This window comes from Macaca fascicularis, chromosome 10, assembly GCF_037993035.2.
Source record: "Macaca fascicularis isolate 582-1 chromosome 10, T2T-MFA8v1.1".
NCBI lineage: Eukaryota > Metazoa > Chordata > Mammalia > Primates > Cercopithecidae > Macaca > Macaca fascicularis.
In genome coordinates this window covers 101,847,150-101,864,128 of record NC_088384.1, presented here as the reverse complement: position 1 = coordinate 101,864,128, position 16,979 = coordinate 101,847,150, and the positions used below count along the sequence as shown (strand labels likewise).

The 16,979-nt window shown below is 51.9% G+C and overlaps 2 protein-coding genes across 5 annotated transcripts; one reads left to right on the top strand and one right to left on the bottom strand.

Annotated features, from left to right (window-relative positions):
- Positions 1-1,755: 1,755 nt before the first annotated feature.
- On the top strand, positions 1,756-5,830 carry TNNC2 (troponin C2, fast skeletal type). The gene is made up of 6 exons (XM_005569178.3): positions 1,756-1,822; positions 4,224-4,275; positions 4,412-4,555; positions 4,644-4,758; positions 4,922-5,058; positions 5,665-5,830. Exons 1-6 carry the CDS (start codon positions 1,820-1,822, stop codon positions 5,694-5,696), a joined length of 483 nt encoding a protein of 160 aa, XP_005569235.1. The 5' UTR covers positions 1,756-1,819; the 3' UTR covers positions 5,697-5,830.
- A 6,346-nt stretch (positions 5,831-12,176) lies between these two features.
- UBE2C (ubiquitin conjugating enzyme E2 C) lies at positions 12,177-16,221 on the bottom strand. 4 transcript variants are annotated; one of them, XM_005569172.5, is made up of 6 exons: positions 16,071-16,221; positions 15,404-15,431; positions 14,494-14,580; positions 13,736-13,886; positions 13,366-13,425; positions 12,177-12,433 (listed from the first exon to the last, which is right to left on the bottom strand). In XM_005569172.5, exons 1-6 carry the CDS (start codon positions 16,169-16,171, stop codon positions 12,375-12,377), a joined length of 486 nt encoding a protein of 161 aa, XP_005569229.1. In that variant the 5' UTR covers positions 16,172-16,221; the 3' UTR covers positions 12,177-12,374. The 4 variants fall into 4 exon arrangements, with proteins under 4 accessions (XP_005569229.1, XP_045218967.1, XP_065379290.1 ...); XM_045363032.2 differs by lacking the exon at positions 13,736-13,886 and adding an exon at positions 13,531-13,735; XM_065523218.1 differs by lacking the exons at positions 13,736-13,886; positions 16,071-16,221 and adding exons at positions 13,531-13,735; positions 15,863-15,975.
- Between the last annotated feature and the right edge of the window lie 758 nt (positions 16,222-16,979).

The window sequence follows — 16,979 nt, the reverse complement described above, 5'->3', positions numbered from 1 at the left end:
AGGCGGAGGTTGCAGTGAGCTGAGATGGCGCCACTGCACTCCAGCCTGGGTGACAGAGTGAGAGTCTGTCTCAAAAGAAAAAAAAAAACCAAAAACTAAATTGGAATCCCATGGGTCTCAGGCTTTGGCACTCTGCCTGCCTGGGGGAGGCCTTATTTAGCTTGGCCCAGCCCTGCCGAGCTCTCCTTGGGAATGTCTATATATAGGGGAAGGGGGCAGCCCAGTTGTCACTGTCCATCTGCATTCCTTGGTGTCCAGCCCCCATTTCCTGGCCCCAGAGCCTGCTATCGGTTGTCTTGGTGCTCTTTCTGTCGACGTAGTCACTGTCCACAAGTCTTGCCTACTCCCCAGTGCCCAGCCTTTACCTTGTGGATTCTCAGGGTGGGTTCCCTCTGGACTTGCTTTGCCCACCCCTTTACTCCCCAGATGACCAGATGTCTTCACTGAGCTCTAGGAAGGGGCCAGCTACCCCTTTACCACTTAAATAACCTTCCCTTGCCTACTCCTTACCCCAAAAAAGTGAATCCAAACACCCTTTCCATGGAGAAGGTAACTTTGAGAGAAGGATCTTTGCTTTCAATGATTATTTCTCCTCCAAATGCACATCCTCCTCTCCTCCATCCCTCCATACATTTTTCCATCTAGACAGGTCCCCCAAGGACTGTCTGTCCCAACTTCCTTCCAGTCGGGATTAATAATAAGAATCATCAACATGGGTGGGCATGGTGCCTCATGCCTGTAATTCTAGTACTTTGGGAGGCCAAGGATTCAAGGATGCCTTGAGCCTAGGAGTTCGAGACCAGCCTGGGCAACATGGTGAAACCCCATCTCTACAAAAAATACAAAAAAGGAAAACAAAAAAAGCCAGGGGTGGTGGCGCACTGCTAGTCCCAGCTACTCGGGAGGCTGAGGTGGGAGGATCACTTGAGCCCAGGAGATCGAGGCTGCAGTGAGCTATAATAGTACCACTGCACATCAGCCTTGGTGACAGAGTGAGTATAGACCTTTATGATTTACAAATCTCTGCAGTCAAATGGAGATAATAATAGTTGCTATCTCATAGGAGGAGCACTAGATGAGATCATGTTAAAATGCTTAGCACAGTGTGTGGCACATTGTGGGGGTTCAGTAAACAGTGGCCTAGCTGTCACTTTCCCCTCCTTCTATCCCCTGCCCCTTACCATGGTTCAAAGACAGGACATTCCTCTTGCCAAGCATCAACGCTGTGTACCCGGCACAAGCTAGGTGACTTATACCTGGGTTCCCATTTACCATGTTCTCTCTGTGAGGGAGACCCCACAGAGAGGTCCATTCCCACAGATGAAGAAATGACTCAGAGAGGCACTGCTACCTGCCCAAGGTCACACAGCTCGCAGAGGCTGGCCTTGGATCTTGGGTTTTGGACTTCAAGGCTTGTACTCTCCCCATTTTACCATGCTGCCTCACTCTTTACTACTCTGATAGTCCTTACCATCTTGGAGCTAGTGTGCTTCCTTGGTCGGGGGGACTCCAAGGCGGTGGAACAGGGCGGGACTTCCTCACAAGAATCTAGGACGTCAAGGCCTGCCACCTGCTTGGAGGCTTAAATTTCTCTGCAAGGGCCCTTGGCTAAATTAGGTAATGGGTTCAGACTGTGGGAGGGGTGGGGCTCGCCGACCCCAGGATCTGATTGGGCAGGGTCTCCAGTGCTGGGGAGCAGGGAGGTGGGAGGGGAGGGTGCCCCTACAAATCCCGGGGGCTAGAGCAGGCCAGGGCATCTTTGGGTGGCGGAGTGCAAAGGAGGCGACCTGCAGCAGAGGAGTCCTGGTCACCAGCAACCATGGTAAGGACAAGAGGGAACTTTGTGCCTTTACTTGCGGGAGCACTCTGGACCTCTTTCAGGCCAGACCTGAGTGCTTTGTGGGGCAGTAACTGGGATGTTTGAGGTTGGAGCATGGAGGTTCCTGGAACCCAGGTGTCTTAAAGGAAGGCCTTTGACTTTTCTTGAAAGGGGAGGGCTGGGATATTCCAGAGATTGATCCTCAAGGCTTGCTGACTGCCTACTCACCTTCGGAAACTTCCAGCAGTGTCATTCATAGACCTGTGAGGAGCTCTTAGCTTGTTTCCTTCACACAGTGGGGACTCTGAGGGGTCAGAGTGAGTCACCCAGCAGGCCAGTGGCAGGGGTGAGCCAGAAGCCTGGCAAACCCTCCTATCATCATGGAGAGAAGAAAGCCTCGTCCAGAAGACAGGAGGTGGGCAGGGTGTGGGGCCTGCTCAGATGCAGGGCTCTGGGAGCCCTGAGGATGATGGGAAGGGGCAGAAGATGACAGACCAGAGTTAGAGAGACTCTGCTCTCCTAGAGAGGGGTTCTGATTTGGAGCTGTTGTTTTCGTCTGAGATCCCCCTGCCCACTTCACTTCAAGGAGTAACTAGATCCCGGAGGCCAGCTGCTGTTGCCCATGCCTGACTAAAAATAGCCTGCCCTCCTGGCACAGGGAAAGAGGAGGAGAGGAAGGAGGGGGAGAAGGAGGAGGGCCGGCAGCCAGCCGGCTGAAGAGCTCCTTGGAAGCCTCACCCCGTCCTCACTGCCAGCCTCAATCCAAAGCCTCTGGCCCAGATGGCCTGGCTTGGGTATGACCTGGAAACCCCCGCAGATATCTCGCTTTCAGGTCAAGGCCTCCATCACATTCGGCCCAACATGAGGGGCCTTTTCTCCAATGACTGAATCCTAAGAAGGAAGCTTACAGTCTCCGACTCTGCCAGTTCTCTGAGGGGCGGGATGATGTGTCCTCTGTCTCTTCTTGGTGGTCCCAGTGCCTGATCTGCGGCCTGACGTGCAGCAAGTACTCAATAACTTTGTGTTGCATTATTATTTATTTGAGAACAAACATTTTATTGAGCAACAATTAAAGTACTGGGCACCACTAGGAGCTACAGAAAACTGGAAAATAGTGCTGGAATGGTGCTAGCCTTTACAAAACCCTTTCACACCGCTGATATCTCATCCCTGAAAAGCTACAGAGAAAAGATGAATGCATGCTAAGTGACTTGCCTAAGGTCACTGGGGGGTTCCTGACTTGGCCTTCAATTGACAAGTGAGAAGGCCTTGGGCTTAATTTGTTGTCTCCTCTCTTTTTCTCAAAACTGGGGTCACAGGCCACATGTGGTGGCTCACGCCTGTAATCCCATCACTTTGGGAAGCCGAGGCGGGCAGATCACTTAAGGTCGGGAGTTCAAGACCAGCCTGACCAACATAGAGAAACCTCATCTCTACTAAAAATACAAAATTAGCTGGGCATTGTGGTGCATGCCTGTAATCCCAGCTACTCGGGAGGCTGAGGGAGAAGAATCGCTTGAACCTGGGAGGCGGGGGTTGCAGTTGTGGTGAACTGAGATTGTGCCATTGCACTGCAGCCTGGGCAACAAGAGCAAAACTCTGTCTCAAAAACAAAACAAAACAAACAAAAAAACTGGGGTCAGGCCAGCCATGGTGGCTCACGCCTGTAATCCCAACACTTTGGGAAGCCAAGGTGGGTGGATCACCTGAAGTCAGGAGTTCAAGACCAACCTGGCCAACATGGTGAAACCCCGTCTCTACTAAAAATACAAAAATTAGCCGGGCGTGTTGGCGCATGCCTGTAATCCCAGCTACTTGGGAGGCTGAGGGAGGAGAATCGCTTGAACCCAGGAGGTGGAGGTTGCAGTAAGCCGAGATCACGCCATTGTACTCCAGCCTGGGCGACAGGGTGAGACTCTGTCACAAAAACAAAAAACAAAAACAAAAACTGGGGTCAGAAGCTGGGCACAGTAACTCAAGCCTGTAGTCCTAGCAATTTGGGAGGCTGTGGTGAGAGGATCACTCGAGCCCAGAAGTTCAAAACAAGCCTGTGTAATATAGTGGGACTCTGTCTCTACAAAAACTTAAAAAATAGTCAGGCATGGTGTGCACTATAGTCCCAGCTACTCAGGAGGCTGAGGTGGGACGACTGCTTGAGCCTAGGAGGTTGAGGCTGCAGTGAGCTATGATCACACTACTGCACTCCAGCCTGTGTGACAGAGCAAGGCAAAACAAAACTGTGATTGGGTGCTGTGCGGGCACACAATTATGTGGCAAGTTTGAAGTTGTTCTTTTGGAGGACCAAGAAGCGCTGAGAGAGTGAGGGTTGGGAAGAATGGGGTTCAGGTGTGCAACTGCCCTGGGGCTGCCTCTTCAGCTCAGACTTTCTCTGTGTCTCCTGCAGACGGACCAGCAGGCTGAGGCCAGGTCCTACCTCAGCGAGGAGATGATCGCTGGTGAGTGAGGCGCAGCAGGCTGGGGGCTGGGTGGATGTATGCTGGGGACATGTTGGCCTCTGGGCAGGGTTGGGGGGGTAGATGTGAGGCTGACAGTCCAGCTGGCCTCACCTCTGCCCTCTGCCCTCCCGTGCAGAGTTCAAGGCTGCCTTTGACATGTTTGATGCTGATGGTGGTGGGGACATCAGCGTCAAGGAGTTGGGCACGGTGATGAGGATGCTGGGCCAGACACCCACCAAGGAGGAGCTGGACGCCATCATCGAGGAGGTGGATGAGGACGGTGAGTGGGTGTCCCTCAGAGGCAGGGGATGGTGGGGAAAGGCGGCAGTGGCTAGGCTCAGGCTCAGTCCACCACCTGCTCCCCGCAGGCAGCGGCACCATCGACTTCGAGGAGTTCTTGGTCATGATGGTGCGCCAGATGAAAGAGGACGCGAAGGGGAAGAGCGAGGAGGAGCTGGCCGAGTGCTTCCGCATCTTCGACAGGTGCGCTGGGGGCCTGGGAGCCGAGGGAGGGGCTGAGCAGTCAAAGCCTGCCGGCAGCGCTGGAGGGTTCCCCGGGTTGGGGGTGCGGAAGCAGGGCGTCGAGTGTGGTGGCCAGGGCAGCTCGCCCTGGCCCTAAGCTCTGCCCTGACCCTTGGACCTGAAGGAATGCAGATGGCTACATCGACCCGGAGGAGCTGGCTGAGATTTTCAGGGCCTCTGGGGAGCACGTGACGGACGAGGAGATCGAATCTCTGATGAAAGACGGAGACAAGAACAATGACGGCCGCATTGACTTCGACGGTGAGGGAGGGCCACGGGAGCTTGGGAAGAGTGGGTGGGAGCCACAGGGGACGGCGAGCACTGGTGCCTGGCTCCCGTGCAGTGTCTTTGGCCTTGTGGGCTGGGCTGGGCATAACTTCAAAAGTTCCCCTAGTCTCCTGGGGGCGGGTATAGAAGCACCCACGACTCTGTGCAGTTTATCAATTAATGACCAGGCAGTGGGGGCGTGGTGGCTCAGGACTGTAAAATCCTGGAACTTTGGGAGGATGAAGCGGGAGGATTGCTTGAGGCCAGGAGTTCGAGACCATCCTGGGCAACATAGTGAGACCCTGTCTTTACAACAAATAAAATAAAAAGGCGGGCGTGGTGGTATGTGCCTGTGGTCACAGTTGCTCCAGGGGCTTAGGTGGGAGGATTGCTTGAGCCCAGGAGATTGAGGCTGCAATGAGCTATGATTGTGCCAATGCACTCTAGCCTGGGCAACAGACCTTGGCGACCTTGGCGACCTAGCGAGACTGTGTCTCAACAAAAACAAAAAAAAGTCATCCCCTCTGTGTGGCTGGAGCCCTGGCCTGGCCTCTGCGTCCCCAGTGGGACCCCTGACCCTCTCCCTCTCCTTTCCCACAGAGTTCCTGAAGATGATGGAGGGCGTGCAGTAAGGAGTGGTCAGTCGCCTCCACCAAGATCACGTGTCCCTAGGGTGTGGGAGACTCCGCCCTGCCGGGTCCCCACCAGGGAGGCACGGCCCCTTGTGGGTCTTTGTCTGCAAGGAATAAAAGCAAATGTTCCAAAACTCGTGGCCTGAATGGGGGGAAAGCTGGGAACAGTGGGTCTCAAAGGTTGCGGTCCAGGGCGCCATCCCAGCTGGCACCACCTGGAGCACCCTCAGGGATCCCGGGAGAGGCTGTCGGAGCTGCGGGATGTGGGAGCAGCGAGATGCGGAAGGGAGCTGGGCCCTGGAGCCCGAGGCAGGCTCTGCGGGTTCACGGCTGGCTCCCGACAGCTGGCGCTAGGTGTGCGCAGCTTGACGGACGGGGCAGTGGTGGCTCCAGGAGGCTGCAGGGGCTTGGAGTTGAGTCAGGGTGAGCCGGCAGACTGCGGAGGGAGGGGTCCCGGGACTGCAGGTAGGGTGAGGGGGTGGGAGAGGCTAGAACCCTGGGGAGCTGGGAAGCTCCCTCACTTCCCCACCGTCCTTCTTTTCTGGAATGTTGGCATCTTAGATGTTGTCATAGCTGCCACCTTCTGCAGGCTCCCTAGCTGGGGAGAGGGGGAGTAGGTGCCCATCCATGCCAGGTAGCATTGTTTCTGCTTGACCTTTTACTTCCTCTTTTCTTCCAAGTGCTTAATCCTCGCTTTGTACTGGTGGTGGTAGGGGAGGGTGGAGGCACTCACTAAGGAGATTCTGATCTCATCATTTGACCCCAGATCTCTGCTTCCACCCGGTCTCAGCCAGTGCACTCTACAGAGGGCCATCAGCACCAGTGAGCTAAAGTATCTGACCTGGCCACTGCCCCATTGAAAGTAGTTCGGTGCTCCTCACTGCTTCTAGAATGAGATCCAAATTCCTTCCCTCCCTCCCTCTCTTTCTTTCCACAGCCACACTGGGCAATTTATTCCTGATAGGGACCTGGAGTACATTTTCAAGCCCTTGGTACTTTGCACATGTTGTTTGCCCTCCCTGGAATGCCCTTGTCTTTCTTATAAGCTGGCAGATTCTTCAACCTACAAGACCCAGCTCAGATACCATCTCTTCCCTTGAACCCTCCCCTCACTGGCTATTTGCTGCTGTAGTGATTTGTATATAACAGGTATCAGATCACAGCTAATTAAGTGTAGGGGGTAGTTTAGCTTTAGAGACAGAATGCCTGAGTGTGAGTGCTCACTGCCTGTGACAAACTAAACCACTCTGTGCCTCAGTTTTCTCACCTGTAAAATGGGGATAATGATAGTACACACAGGGTTGTGAGAAGTTAGTGTGTGCAAAGTGCTTATAGCAGTGCCTGGCACATAGCAAGCATTTTTTTTTTTTTTTCTTTTTAACAGAGTTTTGCTCTTGTCACCCAGGCTGGGGTGCAGTGGCACAATCTTGGTTCACTGCAACCTCCACCTCCTGGGTTCAAGCGACTGTCGTGCCTTAGCCTCTTGAATAGCTCGGATTACATGCGCCCACCACCATGCCTGGCTAATTTTTGTATTTTTAGTAGAGACCAGGTTTCGCCATGTTGGCCAGGCTGGTCTTGAGCTCCTGACCTCAGGTGATCTGCCTGCCTCAGCCTCCCAAAGTGCTGGGATTACAGACATGAGCCACCATGCCTGGCCTGCTTTTTTCGCCTCCTGGGTTCACGCCATTCTCCTGCCTCAGCCTCCCGAGTAACCAGGACTACAAGGCACCTGCCACCACGCCCGGCTAATTTTTTTTGTATTTTTAGTAGAGTCGAGGTTTCACCGTGTTAGCCAGGATGGTCTTGATCTCCTGACCTCGTGATCCACCCTCCTTGGCCTCCCAAAGTGCTGGGATTACAGGCTTGAGCCAACTCGCCCAGCCCTGTTTTGTTTTTTAAATGAGACGGGTCTCGCTCTGTTGCCCAGGCTGGAATACAGTAGGTGATCACAGCTCACTGCAGCCTTGACCTCCTGGGCTCAAGCGATCCTCCTGTCTCAGCCTCCCGAGTAGCTGGGACTACAAATGGGTGACCCCCCACTAGTTTTTGTTATTTTTAGTGGAGACGGAATCTCACTATGTTACCCAGGCTGGTCTCAAACTCCTGAGCTCAAAGAATCCTCTCACTTTGGCCTCCCAAAATGTTGGGGTTATAGGCATGAGCCACCAAGCCCAGCCTCTATTGTCACCTTGCTCATTGCTTTAGTTCTTTCTCTCCATCTGTCTTTTTCTCTTCTTCCTCTTTTGTCCTATTCATGTTTTTCTGTTTTTATTTACAGCCAGGATCAGTGCTGGGGTTTGGTAAACATTACTATTTACTGAGTGCCTACTGTATACTGTGCCTTATGGACATTGTCTCATTCACTCACATAACATCCCTAGAGGCAGATGTTGCTTTCTCCACTTTACAGTTGGAAAACTAAGGCCGAGGGAGGTGAAGTACACAGGCACCCAGATAATAACCTAGGTAGTATCGCCGTGCACTATGTGGTTTGCACAGGAGCAAGGCTCTTAACTCCGATGCCATCTACCTGTTATTGGTTCTACCTGAATATCTTTTTTTTTTTTTGAATTATATACATATTTTAAAATAGAGATGGAGGCCGGGTGCCATGGCTCACACCTGTAATCCCAGCACTTTGGGAGGCCGAGGCAGGCGGATCACTTGAGGTCAGGAGTTTGAGACCAGCCTGGCCAACATGAAAAAACCTCCTCTCTACTAAAAATATAAAAATTAGCCAGACACATGCCTGTAATCTTAGCTACTTGGGAGGCTGAGGCAGGAGAATTGCTGGAACCCAAGAGGTGGAGGTTGCGGTGAGCCAAGACTGCGCCACTACACTCCAGCCTGGGTGACAGAGTGAGATTCTGTCTTAAAAAATAACATAGGCCGGGCGTGGTGGCTCATGCCTGTAATCCCAGCACTTTGGGAGGCCAAAGCGGGTGGATCATCTGAGGTTGGGAGTTTGAGACCAGCCTGACCAACATGGAGAAACCCCGTCCCTACTAAAAATACAAAATTAGCCGGGCGTGGTAGCGCATGCCTGTAATTCCAGCTACTTGGGAGGCTGAGGCAGGAGAATCACTTGAACCCAGGAGCCAGAGGTTGCAGTGAACCGATATTGCACCATTGCACTCCAGCCTGGGCAACAAGAGTGAAACTCCATCTCAAAAAATACATAAAAACAAATCTGATCATGTCACTGCCCTGCTTAAGGCTTCGCCTCAAGATAAAGTCCAAGTTTTTTTTTTTTTAAGAAACTGAATCTCCCTGTCACACAGGCTGAAGTGCAGGGGCACAATCATAGCTCACTGAGGCCTTGAACTCCTAGGCGCAAGGGATCCTCCCCCAGCCCCTAGTTATTTTTTGTAGAGATGGGGTCTCACTTTGTTACCCAGGCTAGCCCAAGTATCTTAATATGGCCTTCCAGCCTATCATGACCTGATGTCTATGTGACTTCCCCATCCTTTACTCTTCTTTTTTTTTTTTTTTTTTGAGACAGAGTTTTGAGTTTTGTGTTTGTCAGCCAGGCTGGAGAGCAGTGGCGTGATCTCAGCTCACTGCAACCGCTGCCTCCCAAGTTCAAGCAGTTCTCCCACCTCAGCCTCCCAAGTAGTTGGGACTACAGGCGCCACATGCCCGGCTAATTTTTATGTTTTTAAGAGACGAGGTTTCACCATGTTGGCAAGGGTGGTCTTGAACTCCTGAGCTCAGCTAATCCGCCTGCCTTGGACTTGCAAAATGCTGGGATTATAAGCAAGAGCCACCACTCTCAGCTGTGTATTCCTCTCCTTACATACTCCTGAACTTGCTATCCAAGGAATGTGCATCTCCCTCAGGTCTCAATTCCCTTCTCCAAAAACCTTTCCTTGACCCTCCTATTCTATTGGGTGCTCCACCTATGAACTTTCCTGGCTATATGTGAGTTCAGCACCCAACCTTTATTGAGTGCTTACTATCTACCAGGCATTGTTCTAAGGTCCTTCCACTGTCTTATGAGGTAGGTGCTAGTATTTTCATTTTACCGAGAGGTTAAATGTAACTGTCTACATGTTTACGGGCAAATGGAGGCAGAGCCAGGATCCTGAAACAGTTCTGCTTACCTGGTCTGAGCCTTTTTTTCTTTTGGAGATGGAGTCTTGCTCTCGTTGCCGACTGGAGTGCAATGGGTGATTTGGCTCACAGCAATCTCCGCCTCCCAGCTTCAAGCGATTCTCCTGCCTCAGCCTCCTGAGTAGCTGGGATTACAGGCACTCGCCACCATGCCTGGCCGATTTTTTGTATTTTTAGTAGAAACAGGGTTTCATCATTTTGGCCAGGCTGGTCTCAAACTCCTGACCTCAGGTGATCCACCCACTGCAGCCTCCCAAAGTGCTGGGATTACAGGCATGAGCCACCATGACCAGACTGGTCTGAGCTCTTAATCACTGGGCTGTATGGCACTTATTCCCCAGTCCCCCAAGCAGAGGGCCTTTATCTTGCAGGAATTCAATAAAATGGGAATCATAATAATCAGAAATTCAAATACTTCCTGACCAGGCTTTTTTTTGTTGCAAGTGCCAGAAATCTAAATAAAACGGACTTAAACCAAAAAGGGATTTGTTGGTTCATTGAACTGGGATGGCAAAGCATGAACTGGAGGCCAGAGTCTCAGCTAATGTCGTCTCTCCAGCTCCCAGCTGTTGGTCTCTGCTTAGTTTTCTTCTGTCTGCAGCGGGGCTCCCCCAGCAGCTGAGACCGATTCCCTTCTCTTTCAGCAACCTCATTAGTAAAATAACTTTACTCTCTCTCAGTGATTAATTTCAGAGAACACCAATTGAATCTGAACTACAGTTTAGACCTGTGACTGGCCTAGGGCAGGCCATGTGACCATCTAGGGTACCAAACACCATGACCAAGGACCACATGGCAGACAAAAACACATCCACCACAGTTAGCATTTGAAACATTTCTTTCAGAGATAAGGTCTTACTCTGCTGCCTAGGCTGGAGTGCAGTGGTACAATCACAGCTTACTATAACCTTGAATTTCTGGCCCCAAGTGATCCTCCAATCTTGGCCTCCCAAGATCTTGAGATTGCTGATGTGAACCACCAAGCCCGGCCAGCATTTATTTTTCTTTTAAAATTTATTATTTGAGATGGGGGTCTCACTGTGTTGCCCAGGCTGGTCTTGAATTCTTAAGTTCAAGCAATCCTCCTGCCTCCGCCTCCCAAAGTGCTAGGATTACAGGCAGTGAGCCACCACACCCGGCCCTGGCCAGCATTTGTTGACTAATTTAGTGCCAGGCTCTGAGCTCTGGTTTTCTCCAGTATCCGCTAACCTAGTGATTTTCAACCCTGGGAGACCTTCAGAACCTGGAGGGCAGTTTGGGGTCAAGAATTAGCCTAACAAGTTCCAGGTGCTGCTGGTGCTGCTGGAAGGACCACATTCTAAGAACATTGCTCTAAATTTTGTTCTTAACTAGACCACAGCAATGACATCACTTGGAAACTATTTAGAAACCAAAATAAACAAACAGACTGGATCTTAGGCTCCACTTCACACCTACCGAAAATATTTTAATTTTACAAGATCCCAAGTGTATTTGTATGCATGTTAGATTAAGAAAAAACCCAAGAGGAGAGACCTAAGAGCACAACTGTAGACATGAAGGGACCTAACTTCCAATCCCAACCCCTCCCCGCTTCAGGCTTGCACAACCAACCCGCTGCTAACAGACCTGAAGGAGTTGGGTGCAAGGCTGGAGCACATCTGGGTGCTGCTTATCTACTTTGGAGATCTTCCTGAAGGGCTTTGCGGGGGGTGGGGAGAAGGGGCTATCACTTCAACCTACTCTTCCACCTGCCGACACTTGCGGGGACCCAGCTGGTCAGCAGGGGTTTCCTCCTAGGGGCTCAGAGGCTGGAGACTTCATCAGGCCAGGGAAACGAGGCAGCCCAAGGGGCTGGGGGCTTGCTGGGGGATATACAGCAGGAGGTGACTGTGCCCCCTTGGAGGTGGAGCTCCACAGGGGACTTGGGCTAGAGTCTGGAGACCAGAGCTCAGACCTGAGAGTCCTCCAAAGGAAGGGGCTTTTTCCTGGCTGTCTCCCCAGGCCCTGGACCTGCTTAGGGTGACCTGAGCATTCTTCAGGACAGAACATGGGGTGGCTGTGTGGTGGGATCCTCCCCAACACACACGCTTGTTCCTTCTACAGCTATAGGAGGTTTCAGCCTAAGGTCTGGCTCAGCCTCATCTGCAACACAGCTGAGGGAACTCCAACATTCAGTAACATTGCTGGTACACATCACCGACTCCATAGACAGGAAGTATCATTGTGACACTCATTTTATAGATGAAGAAACAGATGCAGAGTCATAAAATAAGGTACAAGGGAATAAATCCTTGTCATCTCACTGCTTGGCCCCACATCCTTAAGTTCCACCTCTGCCTACCCTGAGTACCTCCAACCCTAGTGTAACTACAAGGCAACGACTTGTCTAAAAAAGGACCAAAATGCATTTATTTAATATACATCACAAGGGCTCAACCGAGGCTTAATTTAAAAGACAAAAACAAAACAAAAATAATACCACAGCTCAAGATACAGAGTCCTATACAGAAATCACAAAAAGGACAGACCATCTAAGGAAAAATTAAGAAGACAACACAAGGACAGGCTGGGCAGCCTGGGTCAGGGCTCCTGGCTGGTGACCTGCTTTGAGTAGGTTTCTTGCAGGTACTTCTTAAAAGCTAGAAGAGAACAGGCAGGTCTCAGTGAGTGATGGAGACAGGATGAGTTCATCTTTACTATTTATTACTATTGTTTTTGAGATGGAGCCTCACTCTGTTGACCAAGCTGGAGTGCAGTAGCACGATGTCTGCTCACTGTAACCTCTGCTTCCTAGATTCAAGTGATTCTCCTGCCTCAGCCTCCAGAGTAGCTGGGCCTACAGGTGCCCACCACCATACCCGGTTAATTTTTTTGTATTTAGTGGAGACCGGGTTTCACCCTGTTGGCCAGGCTGGTCTCAAACTCCTGACCTCATGTGATCCACCCGCCTTGGTCTCCCCGGATGCTGGGATTACAGGCATGAGCCACGGTGCCTGGCCCAGGATGAGTTAATTAAGGTGGGCAAAAGGCAGTTTGACCAGGGATGCAAAGGTGGGAGGAGGTGGAGAAGGAGGGGCTGGTTTCCCAGCCAGGCTTTCTCCCTGCACTGCCCATCCAGGCAGCTCTCCTGGAACGGCTTGCTTCCAGCGAGACTGGCGGGCACAGGCATGGCACTCTACTAAGCAACCTCTTAACCTGCATTAATATGGAAGAGGTTAATCCCACCTTCCCCCTTTTTGAGACAGGGTCTCACTCTGTTGTCTGGGGTGGAGAGCAGTGCTGTGATCACAGTCCACTGTAACCTCGAATTCCTGGCCTCAAGCTATCCTCCTGCCTTGGCCTCCCCAACAATTTCCCAAAATTACTTATAGCCAAAAATTTTTATTCTGCTATAAAATAATTGCTATTTTATAGCAAACAGGAGCACTGGGGCAGAAGCAGAAGTGGGTTGCTGCCAATACTCCACCCTGCCCCAACCAACCCGGTCCCAACTCACTGGGCTCCTTTTGTTTGAAGGAGCCTTTGAAGGTTGGGGGAGGGATCACCCTGGGCTCAAGGACTGAGGACTCACCTGTGGGGTTTTTCCAGAGCTCGGCAGCATGAGTGTTCAAGGGACTATCAATGTTGGGTTCTGTGGGTGGAGAGAAAGAGGTCAAGGGGGTAGAAGGGGCTGACCCCGGGAAGTCCGGAGAGGTTCCCAAGTTGCATGAGGGGAGGGGGTGGTCTCTAAAGTCACCTCCTAGAAGGCTCTGGATGGAGAGCAGAATGGTCCTGACGTCATATAGGGCAGACCACTTGTCCTTCAGGATGTCCAGGCATATGTTACCCTGGGTGTCCACATTGGGGTGGTAGCAGGGTGTGAGGAATTTCACCGTGGGCGCATTGTAAGGGTAGCCACTGGGGAATTCTAGTGAGAGCTTATACCTCAGGTCTTCATATACCTGGCATTTGGAGAAATAGACGCAGAGTAAGCTCCAGCAGCAGCCTCCTATCCCAACCCAAGCCCCACACAAGGGGCGTGCTAGAACCCCGAGTTTCTCTGGGAGCAGACAGTAGACACGCTGTTGAGCTGGTTCTGATGCTCCCCACTGCCTTTTACAAGTTTTTTTTATTTTAATTTTTATTTTAGAGACAGGGTTTCACCATGTTTCCCAGGCCAGTCTCGAACTCCTGGGTTCATGTGATCTGCCTGCCTCAGCCTCCCAAAATGCTGGGATTACAGGTGTGAGCCACCGTGCCTAGCCTGATGCTTTCCTCTTAACTGGTGGAGACATCAGTGATTCTTTGGTCTAAGGATTGAAAATTGGCATTCTGTGCTTTATTTCAATTAGAATATTAGTTGCTAATATGTAAAAATTAGGAGAGTTGGCACAGGTTTGGACTCCTGACTCATCTTAAACCTGATCTGCAGCAATGGGAAGCTGCCTTCTTGAGATCTGTGCTCTCCTGTTGGCCAGAGTCCTCACTCCATCCATTTCCTTGCTGTCTGGCCCCCTAAAAACATCTAAGATAGACAGCCCTGCTTTAAACCCACCCTCTTATTGTGCAGAGGGAAAGAACAAGGCCACATGGCTCAGAGAATGTGAACAGTCACAGCTGGAGTGTCTTGTTCCACCAAAGGTTTGAAGCAGAGCTCTCACTGGGATCTCACCTCCCACCTTTCCCCAGACTCACTCACCCATCCCAGCCCTACACTTACTGTTCCAGCTGCTCCATGGATGGTCCCTACCCATTTGAAAAGGTTGTCTGATTCAGGGAAGGCAGAAATCCCTTTATCGCCAGACATCTGGGGAGGAAACACATTTGCTGGAATGTGGAGTACACTTTCCGGCACAGCAAAAGTCAGTGGGTGAGCTTTCCCCTTAATCATATATGCATTATCTCACACACACACACGCATATATATATACACACACACATATGAGAGATATAGATGGGGTTACCCCATCTCTACAGACACACACACACACTCGCTCTGTGGCCCAGGCTGGAGTATAGTAGTGCGCTCAGCTCACTGCAACCTCTGTCACCACGGTTCAAAGGATTCTCGTGCCTCAGCCGCCCGAGTAGCTGGAATTACAGGCATGCACCACCATGCCTGGCTAATTTTTATATTTTTAGTAGAGATAGGGTTTTGCAATGTTGGCCAGGCTGGTCTTGAACTCCTGACCTCAAGTGATCCACCCACCTTAGCCTCCGAAAATGTTGGGATTATGAGGCGTGAGCCACCGTGCCCGGCCTCCCCTTAATCTCATCACACTCTGATCCAAAATAAAGCAACCAAATTCATAAGCTAGAAATACCAAGAAGGGTGGGGAGTTGGGTGTGGGTAAAGCTTGGTTGGGGCCAGGAAGTAGGGACACACTGGACAGGGAGGGTCTTGTATGACTTCAGGGAAGTGTTTTAGAGATAACTTCATGTGGGGGGGATGGAGCTGGGAGGAGGGACTGCTGGAAGAAATGGTGTAGGTGGGGTGTATGAACTTCTTCCCAGGGGGGAGCAAATTACATTTATATTTTACCCCTATGTCTAGCAAAAAAGCTGACGGAGGAAAGGAGGCTACTGAAAATTGGGTGGAAGGCTGGGGTTCTGGGTACTTAGTCACTCACCATGAGGGTCATCAGCTCCTGCTGTAGCCTGCAAAAAGAGCATTCGGGGTTATCTGGGAGTCTGGATGGGCCAGGGCTCCAGATGGTGCATCTTCTCCCATTTGAATCTCTCACGGGGAGCCGTCATGGAGGCTCCCCATTTCGTCAAGGTCAGGCTCAGCTCAGGGTACACTCACCAGATCCACAGGACGATCCTAGCGAGTCCTCACCCTCCCTAATTCCAGACTCCCTCGGGATGATTCTGGCATGTTCTTAATTCCCCAGGCTTTGGCATCTCTTCCTTGCCCGAGTCAACTTCTCCCTTCCCCTGTCTCCGCCAAATACGAGGGTCCTTGCGCGTCTTCATCTAGGCTCACCCGGGAAGGAGACTGGCAGCGCCCCTACCCTCCCATCCTCCTTCGGAAGAATCTCAAAGAACGGTCTGGGCTCCTGGCGTGTCCCCTGTCTCTCAAATCTCACCCGCTCAAGGAGGTGGGAGTCCCGGAAGTCTCCGCCCTCGGCACCCATGCCCAGGGGAATGCCAGGCCCCGAGCTCCTGGTGTGTTCTCCTGCACCCGCATATCTCCCGCTCCAGGAGGTGGGACGGGGGTGGTCCTAGAAATCGTTGCTCTGGGTCCCAATGCCTAGGGCATGGCAGGCCCAGCGAGTGGTACGCCGCGTCACCCACCTTTTGCCCACGGGACCCCGGGCGGCGCCCCCGCTCGGCTCGGCTCCTTTACGGGCGGCGGTGACGCTAGTGGCTGCCGGGTCGCGGTTTTGGGAAGCCATCCGGGCGGCGTTGGCAGAGAGACAGGAACTCGGAGGACACGACTGCAACTGCAGGGCTGCGGGCCCGCCCGCCCGCGTTTGAATTGTAACCCTCTGGGGGCGTCGACCAATCAGTGACTCGCTTGGGTTTGATCCAGCCAATGGGACGCGCCGGAGCGCTCTGTCGCTGCTCCACTGCTAGACCTACCCACCGGCGCACCACTATTGGGCGGCAGGATCTCGCTTCTGACAGCCGATTGGTAGACGGGCTGCCATTAACTAACGAATCCGTAGCGGATTGGTGGCCTTTGGAAAACGCTAACCATTAAAGGGCCAAGAAAACGTCCACGTGGGACGAACCCCTCCTTAAGGCTACACGCCTTACTCTGCTTGGGAACAGCCGGCACACCCAGCCTTGATCCGATCTCCCTCGGGAAGGGAGTGCCTCCAATCCTGCGGCACTGGTACCCTTCCCCCAAACCGGAAACCTCTGCTCCTCCCCACAATTATAATCGCCAGGGCATCTTTGCTGAGTCCTAAGTATGTGAAAATCCCAGCGAGGGGAAAAACTAAAGGCTGATGGCCAGAGCAGCAGGCTCCCTATTAGAAAACATAGGTTCATACATCTCCGCAGAGATGACAGGAAAAAAAAAAAAAAAAAAAAGACAGCATTGGTTCAGGCCCTGCGCTGTGGCTCACGTCTGTAATCCCAAACACTTTGGAAGGCTCAGGCAGGAGGATCGCTTGAATCCAGGAGTTCGAGACCAGCCTGAGCAACAATATAGGGAGGCCTGTCTCTACTTAAGGGGGGGAAAAAAAAAAAAGGCTG